Below are 16,565 nucleotides of genomic sequence, written 5' to 3'. Positions count from 1 at the left end.
AAATATTAAATAATAAACTCAAGGATTTAAAATTATTTTTATGTCTTTACATTTATAGACCCAAATATATGTGGAGTAATTCTTAATATTTCTTTCATAATAAATCAATAATCATTACAAATTTGGTTATAATTTAAACAAAATATTTAAGAAAGACGCAGTCTGCTACAACTGCTGCAACTACGCTGTGGCATAGAAACTTGGCACAAGGAGTGTAATGGAGGAGTACATTTTATTGAAGATGAGTATCGAGTATGAAAAAAAAACTGAAGTTCCGCATCAGCCTGATTATGTGGTTTAAGTCACAGAAATTATAAACTAGAAACAATGCCAAATGAGTTGGTTATAAGTGTTATTTTATACATGACAAAATATTAGATTTGTGTTGTATTTAAACATATATGATTATATGATTATACTACAAATATTGTGCTATTTATACAATCGTATAATATAATATAGTCTGATACACGGTTCAAAACGTCTTATAACGTGTATATTATGTTAATTAAAGATATAAAATCGTGGTGAGAATTTTTTAACTGGAATATACGAATTACGATTGACGACTGAATTTCAAATTTTGAAATTGTTTACTGATTATAATATCAGTGATAGGTTATCAATGTATGTACTTAATTTGGCGGGAATATCATATCACCAAACAATTATTTATCACAACAATAGTTGAAAACTACAGATTTTCCGGTTTCACTGATAAAATTTTGTTTCATTGAATTTTGGTGTTTTTTTGTCACTTGTGCCATTTTACCTAGGCTTAGTTTTTTTTGTTGAACCCGGTTTTTTTTAAGTAGTTATCCCGTATTGAAAGATTTTTTTTTATTGAACAATGATCCTCTTGGACTATTATAAATACCAAGAAGTTCTATTTCATATTTAGGCTTAACATCATTCTTTGAAATTTATGTAAATTCGGTATGGAGGAAATGGAAGTTGATTCGGTATCGGACCAAAAGTTACCTTTTGATTTATGGAGAAAATTTAAAAGTATGTTCACATTTATCATGGACGAAGAAGCAGATTCATTAGACGAGCACGCAAACATTATGAGTGAAGTGCTTAGTAAAATGGGCGAACAGGAAGGAGTATTTAGTCCTTTTATCGGCGTCAAAGGAAATACAATAAGTGTTGATTATTATAAAGGTAATACTTATAAGGTTACCTTAGATACATTGGTGCAGTATCGATGGTTTAAAGGCTAGTTGGCATATATACTAAATTCAAATTTGATTGTTTAGAGTGATAGAAAAAAAAACTGTCACCTTAAAATTTTAGGTTAATTTAACAAATTAAAGTTCGGTTTGGTCCTAACCGAAAAACAATTGTTCAATATTATTAGATAAATATTATTTTTATTATCCAAAGACTGAAAAATGATACTTATGCCACGGTCTTCACTATTGATATCTTGTTTATATGTATTAAAAATGTTTTGTGTGTGTTATAAGAAGTTATTTTAAATAATTAAATAATTATGTTTTAGAATTTACTATTTGGATAATTGGCCAACTTGTAAAAATCATCAGCCTCGAAAGTTTTACACCGTTGCATAACAATTCAATTCACAGCCAAACATGTTTATTAGAAGTTCTTTCATGCCAAAATACGTACATATATGAATGTGCTATTAGTGCATATGCTAATTTTATAACAAGTAATAACATTTTCTTATTGTTTTATCTATCTATCAAATTATTTTATAAACACCTAATGACACACAAAAGCTGTGGCAAGGCCTTAGCCTTATATTTAGGGAGACAATAAAGAAATCCTACTTAAAATTAGTATACAAATATTTGTTATTTTAAGGGGATTGAAAGCGAGCGGTTTTTAAGGGGATCATATCATATTTCCACAATGTTATTTTATTTTCAAGATAATTTGTATAAGCTTCAGGGTATAATTTTTAATGTATACAATATTTTCTATGAGTAAAAACCATTTTGTTCTTAAAAAAAACCAATTTAGACTTAAAAGCCTGACAAAATTACGCTTACTTAGAATGATCGGATTTTAGTTCTGTAAAAATATTTAAGCTCATTGACACTAACCTGTGGAGAAGCACAGGTTAGTGTAAAAATAAATTTTTTAAATAACTGTTTCGTTTACTTAAAAAAACTAACCATGTGAATACTAAATTATTGAAATCGAACCATCAACCATTAAGTAGGTGTAATTTGATCAGGCTTTTAGGTATAAAACATGCAAAAAACCAACCGCTTTCAATACCCTTAATTAAATAAAACAAAATTGTTTTTTCTCTTTCCAATTGCATTGGTTTTTTTAAATTTCTCCTAAGACAATATTGTCTTGAGTTTATTAGCTTCGCCATTGTATAAATTGACCTAGTGGTCAAAATGCTTGGGTGAGAGTGGTCTCAATTGAGAGCGGCTTGGCAAACTAATTTGTAAAAGATAGTCTAGAGCGTTGTTTTAGATTATCACTTTTGATCACCATAGTATTTATGTTTTTTATATTTATTTTTTAGAAATGTCAAAAAATCTTCCCTATAAGAAATGGCCAATTGTTATCACGTGGTGTGAACCTGATGAGTATTTTTGTACTCAAGTGTGTTCAATTAATTTTACTTCAATCAATATCTCCATTAATGACTATAATAGTTATTTAAATTTGTTACTTCAACTGTTGAAGTTGTTTAATACAAAAGTATTTTCAATAAATTACTTAAGTAAAAACATTACAATTCAGTTTTGGAATTCAATAACATTAGCCATAAATAACACTCGCGCGGTTCCAATCAAATCCACCGGTCTTGAGTTAATTTTACACATGTTAGCTTCTACATCGCATAGAAGATTTTTTCAAGTATGTTGTATTAATTGTTATGTTTATATTGCAATTCAATAAAATATATCTTGTTTTCAGATGTTAGATGATGTTTATGAACTTTTACTAAACACAATCAGTATTGTTTGTAATGATTGTTATGCTTCAGAAGAATTCAATGGTCTACAAAATATTATAAGCAATATTTTCGAGACTATACGTAAATCAGGACCAATTTGTGGTTTTCCAATTAATATGGAAATAATAAAAATAGTTTCAAAGCTGTTATTATCTGAAAAAATTAAAGGTATTCAACTATAAGTTAATAATTGTTTTTTAATTTCATAGATTAATTTATAATTGTATTATTATATATTTAGTTTCTAATCAACTTTCTGAATCAATGTGCAATATTATAAAATCAATCCTAGAAGACCAAATGATTTACTCTACTGTTGTTTTAGAAAAACTACCTATAAATCGGTTGATAGATTTATTGAATTTAACTGTAAGTATGTTATTACATTTTTTAGATTTGATAATTTGAAGCTTAACAGTTTTTTACATTTATATGTGTGTGACAATCGAAGTTAATACCAGTTTTATTAAATATGGTTACATTTTATTTGGGCCACACATAGTTTGATAAATTTTCAATAATCAAATTTCAAATGAATTATTTGCTGATATTTTTCATAAGCATTTAAGTTAAAGCCACTATTATAAAGTGTAATGGTTTTTATAAAGGGATTGCAATTTTAACATAAATTTTAATATAAATTAACAGGAAACATTTTTTGTCAATTTATGAAATAGATTACATTTAAAATAGTATTATTAACTTAGAAATATTTTGTCTCAAAACATTGTTCGCATCATCAAATACCGAAGTTATAAATGACCCACACTATGTATCACCATGATATCTGCTAATATTTAAAAAAACTACACTACTTATTTAATTTTGGATATTTCTTTAGGGAACTGTGGAACTACTGGAGTTTTTTATTTTACAAGAAATATTACAAAGTAAAGAAAAAATTAATAAAGAACCAAATGGCGAAAACGATTTCTTCGAAACTAACACGTGAGTAGAATATTACTAACACGTGATTCATTAAAAAATATTCTTACTTCATTATTCATTTAATGTAATTAATTTTAGAAAAGAAGATAATAATTTATTAATGCAAAGTTCGATTTGGCATCAACTCTGGGAAAAATTATCTAAAATTATCAAGTCAACAACTGAAAAACTCACACTAGATGAATACCAAATTATCAATGCAATTCTTCGGCTTGCTCGTTGTTTAGATACAAAATTGAGTTGGGAAACTTACCAACTATTCCAAAATATTAATATTGATAAATTACTAGAAAAAATATTGGTTTACGTTGTAAATCATGTAAATTACCACACACTGGAAACATTGATAACTTCGTGTGGAAGCTTAATATGTTTGAAAGAATGTATTTCCTTTCCACCAAACAATGTTAAAACATTGATAGCAGTTCTTACATTACCATGGGCAAGTACTTCCAACAGTATAGTTAAGACACTGTCATTTTACAAACATTTAAACACAATGTCTATTAAATATTCTGTCATGCTTAGTAAGTATTTTTATTTTATGTATGTTTCCTATAGAATATAGTAAAAAGGTGTATGTTAATATATTTGAAAATAATTTTTAGAAAATACAAAAATAATGCAATGTTGTTTGATGTATATCAGCCAAACTAATGAGAACATTTGCTTCGATGTACGAGAAAAAATAATTTTTGCGTCATTCAGTAAAACAGATTTATGCAAAACTTCTTTACGTAACTTGCCTTTTTTGTTTCATAGAAAAAACAATCACAACGTCTCTGCTTTATTTGACGTTATCAAACAGTTTGACGATAGTACTATTGTTTGTTTTGTGCAGAATCTAAGAATTTTATTGTGTGCTATGTATGGTAAAACTGTTTTGCTCAAGAACAAAGTTACTTGTCGTGAAGAGTTATTTTGTATTGACTGTGATAACAATAAATTCAGTTCAGAACAAGAAATATCTCCACATAGCAAGATTTATGCCAATAAATTGAATGAATTTTGGAATGTCGTGCTTCTCTCGCTTGTCAATAATTCAACTATGCATATCAGATGTGAAGTTATTAAAATGATGCCGAAAATAATCAATCATTTTCAACCAGACAACAACTTTAAAAGTCAAATGCTAACTCTAATCCAAGATAAAAACGAAAGTGTACGAATTCAGTGTTCTAAAGTGTTAAATTATGTAATTTTTGAAAAAGATCCGACTGGTGATTTACAAATAGACGATTCACTTTTTATACACACTTTAAACATTCTCTGCACGACAGCAAACGACAGTCTTACAGTGGGAAATAACGAGTTACAATATTCTTGCATAGAGACAATATTCAACATTGGATGGTGAATTAAAAAAAACAATTTTCAACCTAAGTTTTAATTTAAATTAATATTTATACTTGTTTTTAGTGTGCCAATAGAAATGACCATTCTTCCTTCAATACAACTTATGTTTTTGTACTTAATACATCCAAATTCTTCGCACGGAAGTATTGCAAAATTTTATATGACGGAAATAGCTGCGGCTCACAATACTAAATTTTTGGTCATCTTTGATCGTTATGAAAACAACTTGATGCAGTACATAGCTAACAACTTGGTTGCATGTTATGAGACGTATTATCCCAATATTGATGTTAAGAAAACTTACATAAAATTGGGTTTTACACATCGAGACTTGTATGCAGTTAAGCAAATGGTTAAATATATATTTCCATGGTGCATAAAGAAACCTACAACACGGAAAATATTAAGCGAAATCGCGTCTTTAGCACAGAAAGAAGAATGCACATTACTCAAAGAATCATTCAAGGTAGGCTCGTACGTCGTCATACATCCATATTTAATGATTTTAATGTAATTGATATGTTATTTTGTTAGTATTGTTTTTCACATCTACTTTTATCTGAAGAAAAAAATATTTGGAAACAAGGTTGTCAACTGATAGAAGAAATAACTAATACTCCGTTGAAACATTTAATTCGACTGTCGTATACAGTAAAACATACTTCATTGTATTTAATATTCAAATTTTAAATAAAGATAATTAATATTTACTATATCTTTTGTAGCCGATAATTGCCGAAATACTGACATATCTACACTCAAAAAACGAACAGGCCAAAGAAGCTATAAAAATGATACAAGTTTATGATGTTTTGTACACGGAAAAAAATAATGCCTCTGTATTCAATTTTGTAAGTTCATAATGTTTAATACTCCATAAACCTCTTTAAAAAAAAGTATTGAGATTAAAGAAAGTAGAAGTAGAAATATTACAAAATAGTACTAGGTATGTGATGGCTATTATAAAAATTAGTACAGTTGGTTTTTACTCTGATAAGTAATATCTCTAACAATGAACTATTAATACATACAATTTTTGCTTAAGTAAAAGCTGGCCCAGTGGGGTTGGAGCAATGTGGGGTCAGGACTAATTGGGAATTATTATACCTGAAAGTGATAAATATCTTTTAAATAAATGCTTCGAGGCAAAACTGTGGATGGTAAAAAATATTAAAAAATTATTTTATAATTAACAAAGTGTTATTTTATTATTGTCTAATTTTGTATTTTAGATTAACTCAATAACATAAATGTCGCTACAGATTTTTGTAAATATGTTTTTTTTTGCTTATGTTCAAAAACTTTCCCTAAAAAACCGAAAAAAAAAAATTCTACCGTTTCCAGGGAAATTGGGTTGATGTTATTTCCTTGGTTTTTCACTATTTATCGGTTCTTTTGTGTATAAAAAAATCCCCAAGTTTGAAAGTTATTCGACTATATTCCAAACTTATACCATACCTTATTTATAAGATGAAAACTATGTACATTTTAGGGTGATTTTCTTATTTTAGAGAGGGGAAGAATGACTTATTTTTATTTTTGAACATATTGTCTTGATTCATAAAGAAATTATTCTTGCAGTATAAAAAATATTATGGGTCGAGACACAAGAATAATAAAAAAAATAATTGATTTATAAAAGCACATCATTGTAAAATCTTTTTTACAATTTACAACCTTCTCTGAATTAAAACTTATAATAATACAATTCACATTTTAATATTATTATTTTTTTTTTTTGCAGGCGGAATTTCTTTCTCCAAGATTTCTAGGTCTCTTAATGGTCTTAGAATCAAGATTAATAAAAAATTCGCCTGATTCAATCAAAGAAAACATTTTACTCTCTCTAGGCGATATTTTCAAGTTGATGGGTAGTCGTTACGTTACACCTGCTAGGTTTAAAATTCTGGCCATGTTGCGCACAGCCATTTCTTTGAAAAGTAGTACATTTGTGTTTTTAGGATTGAAGGCTTGGGACTCATTTATTCATTGGTAAAACTAGTTTTGTCTAAAATTGTTTATTTATTTTATACATTGACTCAAAATTAATTTTGAATATTTAATTATAATTTTTAGTGTTCACATGGAAGCGTTAGGACCAATGTTAAGCACTATATTTGTATCCATTATGCCGTTACTCGATATCTATCCAAATAAAGTAGCCAATATGTTTTACTTTATGATTAAAGAAAATCAATCACATCTTAAACAACATATAGCAGAGCTGTACTTTTTAGAACCACATCCAGCTAACCCTGTAGTGTACGATATTGTTCAACAGTACGCCAAATCTATGTTGTAAGTTAGTTGGCCTTAATTTAATATTATATTAATCTAAAAAAAAGCCATGTATCATAACGTAAGTTTATATGAAATATAGTTTAATAATTATTTTGTATTCAATTTCAGTAAACAGCCACTGCATAAACTATTAATGTGGTTATTGGATATTGTCACACATAAAACATTAGAAGTAAAATTGCACGGTTTAAGAAGACTTCACAATGAACTTTCAGCTCAACAGTCGGAAGTCACAAAATTAATTTTATCCAGTGAAAATGTCAATTCAGTAGTTATTAAGGCGAGTAGTTACAAATAAAGTAAATGTTTAGTAAAATAAAAAATTGCACTAATAACATTATTAAATGAATTTTGTTGTGCAAAAAGCAACCTTTCTAAATTATTTTTTTTAAGTTTACTATACAAAAAAAAAAAAAACTATTCGGGCGATTTTAAAAAACACAAATATAGCTCAATACTACTTGATTGTTTTTATTATAAAATTCAGTAGTTAGTTAAAAGTAATTTTCTGTACGGCTTCAACAAACTATTATTTTATTTTGAGGGATTGTTGCTTTTTGTATAACGCTATTCAATTAATGTATTTGTAATTTAACAGTTATTGGAAGTCCTGACTGAGAATTTAAGACATCAAGACAAACGAGTGAGACTTGCTAGCAGTGAATGTTTAGGAAAAATCGGAGCTCTCGATCCAAGTTATTTACCGAATAATATCATTAAAAAAGGTACAATGATAATCATTACCTATTTATAGTTTAGTTGGTCGAAAATTATTAAAACATAAATGTATGACAGATTATTATTATGACTTCAGTGCGGAGCTAAGAAGAAGTATATTTATTTTTATTTTTCGTGTTTTGTAATCCCAGTAATGTGTAAGCCAAGGATAAGATTTTAACTACTGGACCTATTTTTGCAAGTAGCGAATCTATAATATAGATAAGACATTGTACCTAAAAAGTGCTTATTATGAGACTAAAATAGATACAAATTATGCATGTTTTTTATCTTACTACCCATAAACAAAGAAAATATTATACGTTTGCCTCGAAAGGGCTGGAAACCCTTTCGGTATGAATTTAGGAGTTGAAATTCATCCCCCTTGAAAATTAAAGTAGTTTTGTAATATTTGTTTTAAAATATTTATGTTAGTATATTTGGAATATTATAAATTTCGCAATGCATAAAGTTAATAAAATACATTCATTACAGTAAAAAAATAAAGAACATATTATATTTATATCTAATAGATTTTACCTATCTACGGTTTAGCATCACAGGGTTTATTTGAATGTGTTGTTAGTACATTCAGTTATAATAATTCTTAGACACGTGACTTACCCGACACTGCTATCTCCAGACCGCACTGTAAACCCCATAAACTTCTACTATTTATACTTAATTATAGTATTTTTTTTTAAATTTAAGGTCAAGAAAAAAAATGTCCGCTAGATATAAAAAGCAATTTATTTGCAATTCGAGCGTTAACAGTTCTAGGACAAGGTTTGCAATCGGCCAGAAATTCAAGACACATGGATTCTTTTGCAGTTGCTATACAAGTAATTAATAATAATAATAATAACAAATATTTATTAAATTCATAGAAAGTAATCAAATGAGTGTTATAGCAAATTTTACAAGCTTACAACGTACAGAAAAATGCTGTGATCTGGTCGGCAATTCCCAGTACATTGCACGAAGTCATAGATCCCTTGTCTTCGTCCAGGTACACTCTCGAATCAGAACAACAACAAAGTGGAATACCTCATCCTATATTCGGGTAATATATTAAACCGCATTAATGTAATTTATAATAATATTAATGATAATAATTTGAACAATTTTTGTATTTTTACTAGTTCTACAAAAAGTGTCACCTTGAACATTTGGGCATATAATTGGGTAAATCGTCTTGTGCCTTTGATAACCGATTCAAATGCTCAGCAAACATTCATATACTGTAAATCAAGTATAAGATCTGATAATGAAGCAATGCTTTTGTTTTTACCTTATATCCTTCGTACGTTTCATTTGTATACTTTTAAATATAATTTTGTATTTATGTGTGTTTAAAAACTTACAAATTTTGTAGTTTATGCTATACAAAGTGCAAACGATAGTGATGGTAACTTAATTTACGAGGAATTATTAGCCGTAATCAATAATGATTTAGAAGATGTAACATCGAGCAATAATAAAAACCAATCGGTACCAGGCAACACCCAGTTAAGCGGTCGACAAATTGCGTTAGAATATGAAAGTGCTGAAACTGTCGAACAACAAAATGAAACCACTACACGTGTGGTGTATGTGAAAACAGCTTTTACATTGTTTGATTTTTTGTTTAAATGGACCCGAGAACAAAAAGCTTCGAAAAACGAAATTCATAAACCAGTTTCAAGTAATGCTAAAAATAATTAATAATATTATATAATAGTAATTTGGTATTCACATGTTTAATGTTTTAGATTTTTTATCTCGTTTTTGTAAGCTAAAATTGGCTGAAAAATCTTTAGAATACGATGAGTACCCAAGAGCTCTTATGTACCTTGAAGATTATATAAATGAAAATAAAAATAAACTTCAAGATCATTTACCTTCACTTTCCGTAAGAACAAAATACAAATAATTGTCTTAAATTATTTTTAGTCAATGACAATTATACAAATATTATATTTCAGAGAATATATTCCAAACTGAATGATGCGGATAGTTTGAAAGGTATCATTGCCGTACATTATAATGACCCGTCGCCGGAAGAAATGATACTTTTACACGAAGTTAATGGACAGCTGCAAGTGAGAATTTATTTGATTTTAGTATTGACATTATTATACTATACAATTTTGTAAACGGTTTATTATTCTTGCCAGTTTTAATATTTTTTATTTACAATCAAAACAATTAATTAATTTGTTTAGTTTTTAACAAATTTTTATAACCGTTTAAAATTTTTCATTTACTGATGAAGTTCAATTAATTTATACTTATATAATAATTTAGCAACTAGGATTTGATATGAGAAGGGGTATAAGTTGATCGTAGCTTGTCGTGAAATGTTATGTCAACATAATTCGGCTCAGCAATTACTAGTGGGGTTTTTTTACACATGATTCTGCGGTTAAGCTGAATAGTTTTTAAAAAATACCATGCTAACTGTTTAGTAGACTTTCTATTCCTGTACTGATAAGTTAGTGGATAGAGATTGTGGGCAGCTATATAAGAATCGCTTATTTCAATTAACACTTTAACTGCCAAGATAAATAACTGAATAAGAAAAATAACTGAACTAGGATCGCCGGCACTACCCATAGCGGTTAACGTGTTAATAGATTTAAAAAATGATTGGAATCATTATCTTTTGAAGAACAACTAGTAATAAATAATAATTTAAAAAAATTAAAAAAATTTGTAGTTTAATAGTTGTTTGAATATTTGTTCAGGATGCTGCAGCTTGTTATGAAAAATTTGCTCAGATGTCTTCAGACCCAAGTTTAGAATATCATAAAGGTATGGTGAAATGCTATTTGGGAATAGACCAACCATTTACAGCATTAAAAATAGCAGAAGGTTTAACGAATGTCAAGTAATGAAACTTGTCTTGTAATTTAAAACACGTGCTTTTAATTAATAGAGAGTCTTAATTATAAGAGAACTGAAATCTATTGTTGTTATGTTGGGCCATTTATGTAGACATTGATAATTTTACCAAAAAAATATCGGAAATTAATACTAAAAGTTGTTCCCCTTGTAATTTTGAAAAAAATATTCATCCGTACACCTTTTATGTCATCTCTAAAAACTGTCAAAAATCAAAAAAATTAATATGAACGAAAATTTTCTTATTTGATAAAGACTTTCTGCTCACAAAATATCATTACTTGTTTTTAAAAGTTATTACTAAAATCATTCTTAGTTCTGATTACAAAAATGCATTGTTCGGGGAAAAAGCTGAGGCAATTTGGAGTCTTATGAAGTTTGATGAGTTGGAAGACGTTCTTGTTTTAAAACCACCGAGTGCCATTGAGAGCTGGGGAGCATGCATTGGTCAAGCCTTGGTATTTTTCTTACACAAAGATCAAACTGGCGTACAAAAAGAAATTTTGTCTATTACAAATATTGTTATGGAGTCATTGTATAAAACTATGGTCGGATCGGCTGGTTACAAGGAAGCATATCCGTTTATCGTTAAGTATGTATTTTTAATTTTTAACATAGAACATTTTAAACTGACTTGAGTTGTTATTTTTTATTTATTGTCCACAAAACTATATGTCATTTTTTTAATCATTTTGTTTTATTATTAAAAGAACATCAGATTATTTTTATTAAATTACGTCGAGCTAAGTGAGATGTCCTAATAAAAATTTAAACTATAATTCTTAACATACTTAATTATTATTTTCAGGTTACATATCCTAAACGAAATGGAACAAATATTTAACACTATATTACACATTACCAATGGAGATAACAACGCTATGGATAAATTAAAAGAACTAATCACGTATGAAATGGATGAAAGACTGCAGTGTTTACAACCTCAGGCGTATGTCTTGCAACAAGTTCTGTGTATGCGACGAGTCGTATTGACTGCCGCCCAGAAATTGGTCTCTGATGAACTAAAGCCTATCATTAACCATCAAATTGGTATCAGCTGGTTGAAGAGTATAAAGGTTGCGAGAAAGTATGTTCAGTGTAGATTTATTTTGTTAGCCAATATTGTGTGTAATGCAATTTATTTCAATTAAGGTCGTTGAATTTTCAACAAGCGTATTCTAACATTTTGGCTGCCGAAAAATACAAGCCAACTGGGTTGTTTTTAGAAAAAGCCAAGTTGTTATGGAAAAAATCTGATCAAGGTCAAGCCATTTCTACTTTGAAAAAAGGTGTTAATGCGTTGTTTCCTAATTTGGCGACAGTCAATATGATACCTTGTGACGAAAAAGTAGAAGAAAGAAAAACGTGTGCGTCTGTATGTATTTGCTAGTACATCTTACAACTAATGTTTGAAAAATTATGTAATTTTAAAATCAAACTTTAGGCCTTACTGTTATTGTCTAAGTACAATGACAAAACAGCTAATGTTGATATGGAAACAAATTTAGTAAATATCGAAAGTGCGTACAAAATGTTTGAGATGTGGGAAAAAAGTCTTGTACGTTTTGCTCACTACCAAGACCGTCTACTAAATACTATGGCACCCCAAACATATTATACAAAAGGATTGTAAGAAATATTTACCTATGTCAAAAATGAGAATGGATACAATTAAAACACTTTTTTTCTTCTTCAGAACTCTGATTATTAACGTTGTAAATTGTTATGGGATGTCGTTGCAATATGGCTGTGAGTATATCTATCAGTCTATGCCAAAATTATTGAGCATTTGGTTGGACTTTGGTAGCGATCTCAATAGAGATATAAAAAAGAAAAATAACAAAACATCATTGTATTTAATCGAGCGAAAAAGAGCATTTACAAAAATGATAAAACTTATTGGTAAGTTCGACTTTGAGATGAGTCTTATTGTATTATATTAATTATTGTATTATTAAATAAATGTATTGATTGATTTTTACAGAAGGATTTGTCATGCGACTGCCAACGTTTATGTTTCTAACTGCATTTTCTCAAATTACATCGAGAATATGCCACCCAATGGATGAATGTTTTAAGACATTAACTGATATAATTGTCAAATGTATACTTGACTATCCTAATCATTCATTATGGATGCTCATGACATTGCATAAAGTAAGAAAAATTATTTGACTAATTTTCTTTTCTATAATCAAATTGAAAATTAAGAAAAAAAGTAGCCTATTACAAGTATGGATGTAGATCGATTACTGATCAAAGTATCTGAGAATAGTATTTAAGAGTAGATAAACAATTTTCAGTTGTTCAACTAATACACTTTCGCCATGAACATAGTATAATTAATTGTTTTTGACATTAATATATAAATTATATGTTACAGTCGCCATTTAATGTAAGAGTATCGAGATTTAACGCCATATTGAAAAATCCTCAATTAAACAAAGTGAAAAAATTGCTTTTGAATTTTCAAGAACTATTTGAAAATTTATCAGAATTATGCAATTCAAGCCCTCAAAACGTTCCAGTCGGTGTCAACTTTTCATTACAAAAAATAGCGAAAAATTTACCGCGGTTGTTGACTAATGGTTACTTTAGCAATATAATGGTACCAGCTCAAAAGTTTCGTACTTTGGTGTTGCCACGTATAAAGGCCAATTGTAATGCCAAACATAACCCATTTCCAGAGTACGTATAATATTTTTTGTAGAAGCAATCACATTTTCTTTAATTTATAATTTAATATAATTATTTAAATAGAGATCAATTTTTTTTATTTTGGTACATTTAATAATTTTGTATTGTACATTTTTTTCGCACTAAAATTGTCAAGGATTTTTCATTAACTTAAATCATTGCTTTTTTTGTGTTATATAATTCATATGTATATTTTTACAGAGATCTAGTTTATATCAATGGAATTAAAGACGAAGTGTATATATACAGTTCACTACAGAAACCAAAACGTATTATCATACAAGGTTCGGACGGCAACGAATACCCAATGATGTGTAAACCCAAAGTAATATTTAGCGATAACTTAAATAATAATTTGCTTAAGAGTAAACTAAGTGAAATAAGTTAAATAACTTCTAGGATGACATACGAATTGATTCGAGACTAATGGAATTCAATACCATTGTTAATATGTATTTAAAGCGCGATCCAGAAGCCAGAGATCGAAATCTTTACATTAAGACTTACGTATGTAATCTTGGTTTATTTTTATTTTCCAAATCACTTGATGTGTCTAATGCTTATTTTTGTGTCGTTATAATGTTGTATTGTTAAAACACAAATAATTTATAGAGTGTGGTACCGATGATTCTTGATTGTGGTTTAATCGAATTGGTTCAGAACGTGGTTACGATGCGAAGTGTGATTTTAAACAATTACGAAGCAGTTGGAATAAAAATATCAAAATCAACTTACCAAGGGTTGATTAGCAGTAAGAATTTTTAATTTTGACACTTAAACCAAATATAATAAATTACAGTTACATAATAATAAATTGTTAATTTTGTTTGTAATTAAATATCAATTTACTGTAAGCGCTCTCATTTTAGATATCAAGGATCCTTTGGATAAAAAACGATCAATATTCTTAAATAAAGCTTTACCAAATCATCCACCCGTGTTTAGAAATTGGTATCTTAAAGAGTTTCCCAGTCCCGGAGAATGGTGAGTTCAAACTATTTTGATTGATACATCTTGTATAGTTTATGATATTCAATTTTCATGATACTATCGTTGTCGTAGGTATGTGGCTAGAAACGAATTCACTAGAACGACTGCAGTTATGTCTATAGTCGGTTACATACTGGGACTCGGTGATCGTCACGGGGAAAATATTCTATTAGATTCTACAAATGGTGGAGTGGTTCACGTTGATTTCAATTGTTTGTTTAATCGGGTATTAATTTTTGTTTAATTTAAGAAAAAAAAACCAATACAAAACCAATAGGGTGCAAAACATTTGCATATTTACAATTTTTTTCTGATCGTAGGGAGAAAAATTTGAGTGGCCTGAACGTGTACCGTTTCGTCTGACGCACAATATGGTGGACGCAATGGGAACTGGCGGTCTGGAAGGAATGTTGTCGAGTGCTTGTGAAATAACAAACCGTGTAATGCGGTCTCATACCGAGCAGCTGGTTAGTGTACTCAAACCGTTCTTATATGATCCGTTAGTAATGTGGACCGGTCAGAATACTAAAGCTGACGAAAATTCCGAAATGACAAATGATCAAGTAAATTCAAAATATTCGGTTTACGGTTATTTCAGTGGTAAACAGCTAATTGATTTTAGGCCAAAGAACATTTAAACAATATTGAATTAAGACTCCAAGGTTATGTAAGAGCCAATTTGAAAAATTCGTCAATGGCACTTTCAGTGGCTGGTCAGACGCGTAAGCTTATCGAAGAGGCTACTTCTGTTGATAATTTATGTCAAATGTACATTGGATGGAGTGCTTTCCTATAGTGATTACTGTATTGGTAATATTACTATAAACAGTTAAGTTTTGTAAGTTATATTTGGTTTATATTATTTTTTTATTTTTATACTTTGTTTTTATACAATAATAAAAAGGTATATTCTAGTTATAAATGTAATTTATAATTCCTAGTGTCTATTCTACAGTTTATTTCTTAAACTACATCAGTCGCTTGATGTGTTTTAACTAGTGTGTTTTATAGACTTTTGTGTCTGGCACAAAAGATAAATTATAAAGTGTTCAATAACTTGGGTAGCTTTACTAATCTTAACAGGAAGTTATACCCCCGATTAACTACCGTCAAAACATGAATATGTATAAAAAGTATTTTACTTTCTCCATTATGGGATTTGAACAAAACTATCTACAATTGAGTAGAAAGAGGACAAATTTAAAGAGAAAATTGCAAATGCGATTTTCAAAATATTTACTTAAAAGAAAAAAATTGTTAAAAATGTGTTTTTAGCTTCGATGCGATAGCTAAAGAGGTATATTCATTTTTTAAAATTATACCATTGGCTTTTTTTAAAACAGCAAGTACATTGCGGTCGGGGCATAGTGGGGGATGTTACAACTTACAGGTCTATATGAATTATTACAACTGAACGTCATAAAATGCTTCGATTCGAATCTGTTAATGATAGAAATACAAATATCGAAAAACAAAGACAATACAAAAAAGTATTATAATTTGTTGTAGTTAATGAAAATATTGTGCGTAATAATGTATATTTATTAAAGTGAATAAGCTTAGCCTTTAGGGTTGATCGTCTGTTTGTAATAATTTATAGTTACTCATTTATCGTAATTAACAATATAATGAAAACATTTTCAAATACCTGTTGACTCACTCACACATTGCTATGTGCAACCTAGAAATTCACTGCAGTCAAAAGGGTAATTTTCCCTTTTTTTTA

The 16,565-nt window shown here is 28.7% G+C and overlaps 1 protein-coding gene across 1 annotated transcript; it reads left to right on the top strand.

Annotated features, from left to right (window-relative positions):
* Positions 1-766: 766 nt before the first annotated feature.
* Positions 767-15,761, top strand: LOC126839917 (serine/threonine-protein kinase ATR). Its single transcript, XM_050575368.1, has 36 exons — positions 767-1,164; positions 1,505-1,675; positions 2,510-2,847; positions 2,908-3,115; positions 3,189-3,316; positions 3,789-3,895; positions 3,974-4,422; positions 4,504-5,248; positions 5,315-5,717; positions 5,786-5,902; positions 5,977-6,102; positions 6,996-7,243; positions 7,328-7,549; positions 7,661-7,832; positions 8,151-8,277; positions 8,981-9,111; positions 9,181-9,332; positions 9,412-9,572; positions 9,645-9,953; positions 10,021-10,160; positions 10,234-10,350; positions 10,996-11,138; positions 11,469-11,744; positions 11,961-12,239; positions 12,305-12,527; positions 12,597-12,781; positions 12,849-13,054; positions 13,137-13,309; positions 13,536-13,840; positions 14,051-14,174; positions 14,249-14,356; positions 14,462-14,600; positions 14,719-14,833; positions 14,912-15,065; positions 15,160-15,402; positions 15,462-15,761. Exons 1-36 carry the CDS (start codon positions 939-941, stop codon positions 15,633-15,635), a joined length of 7,644 nt encoding a protein of 2,547 aa, XP_050431325.1. The 5' UTR covers positions 767-938; the 3' UTR covers positions 15,636-15,761.
* Positions 15,762-16,565: the final 804 nt, after the last annotated feature.

The sequence above is a fragment of the Adelges cooleyi genome, unplaced genomic scaffold (assembly GCF_023614345.1).
Source record: "Adelges cooleyi isolate 19-005CV unplaced genomic scaffold, UGA_ACOO_1.1 ACOO_flye_CR_arks_rails_tigmint_CR_PRNA_31, whole genome shotgun sequence".
NCBI lineage: Eukaryota > Metazoa > Arthropoda > Insecta > Hemiptera > Adelgidae > Adelges > Adelges cooleyi.
The sequence above is the reverse complement of the archived record's forward strand: the minus strand, read 5'-3'. Positions and strand labels throughout refer to the sequence as shown.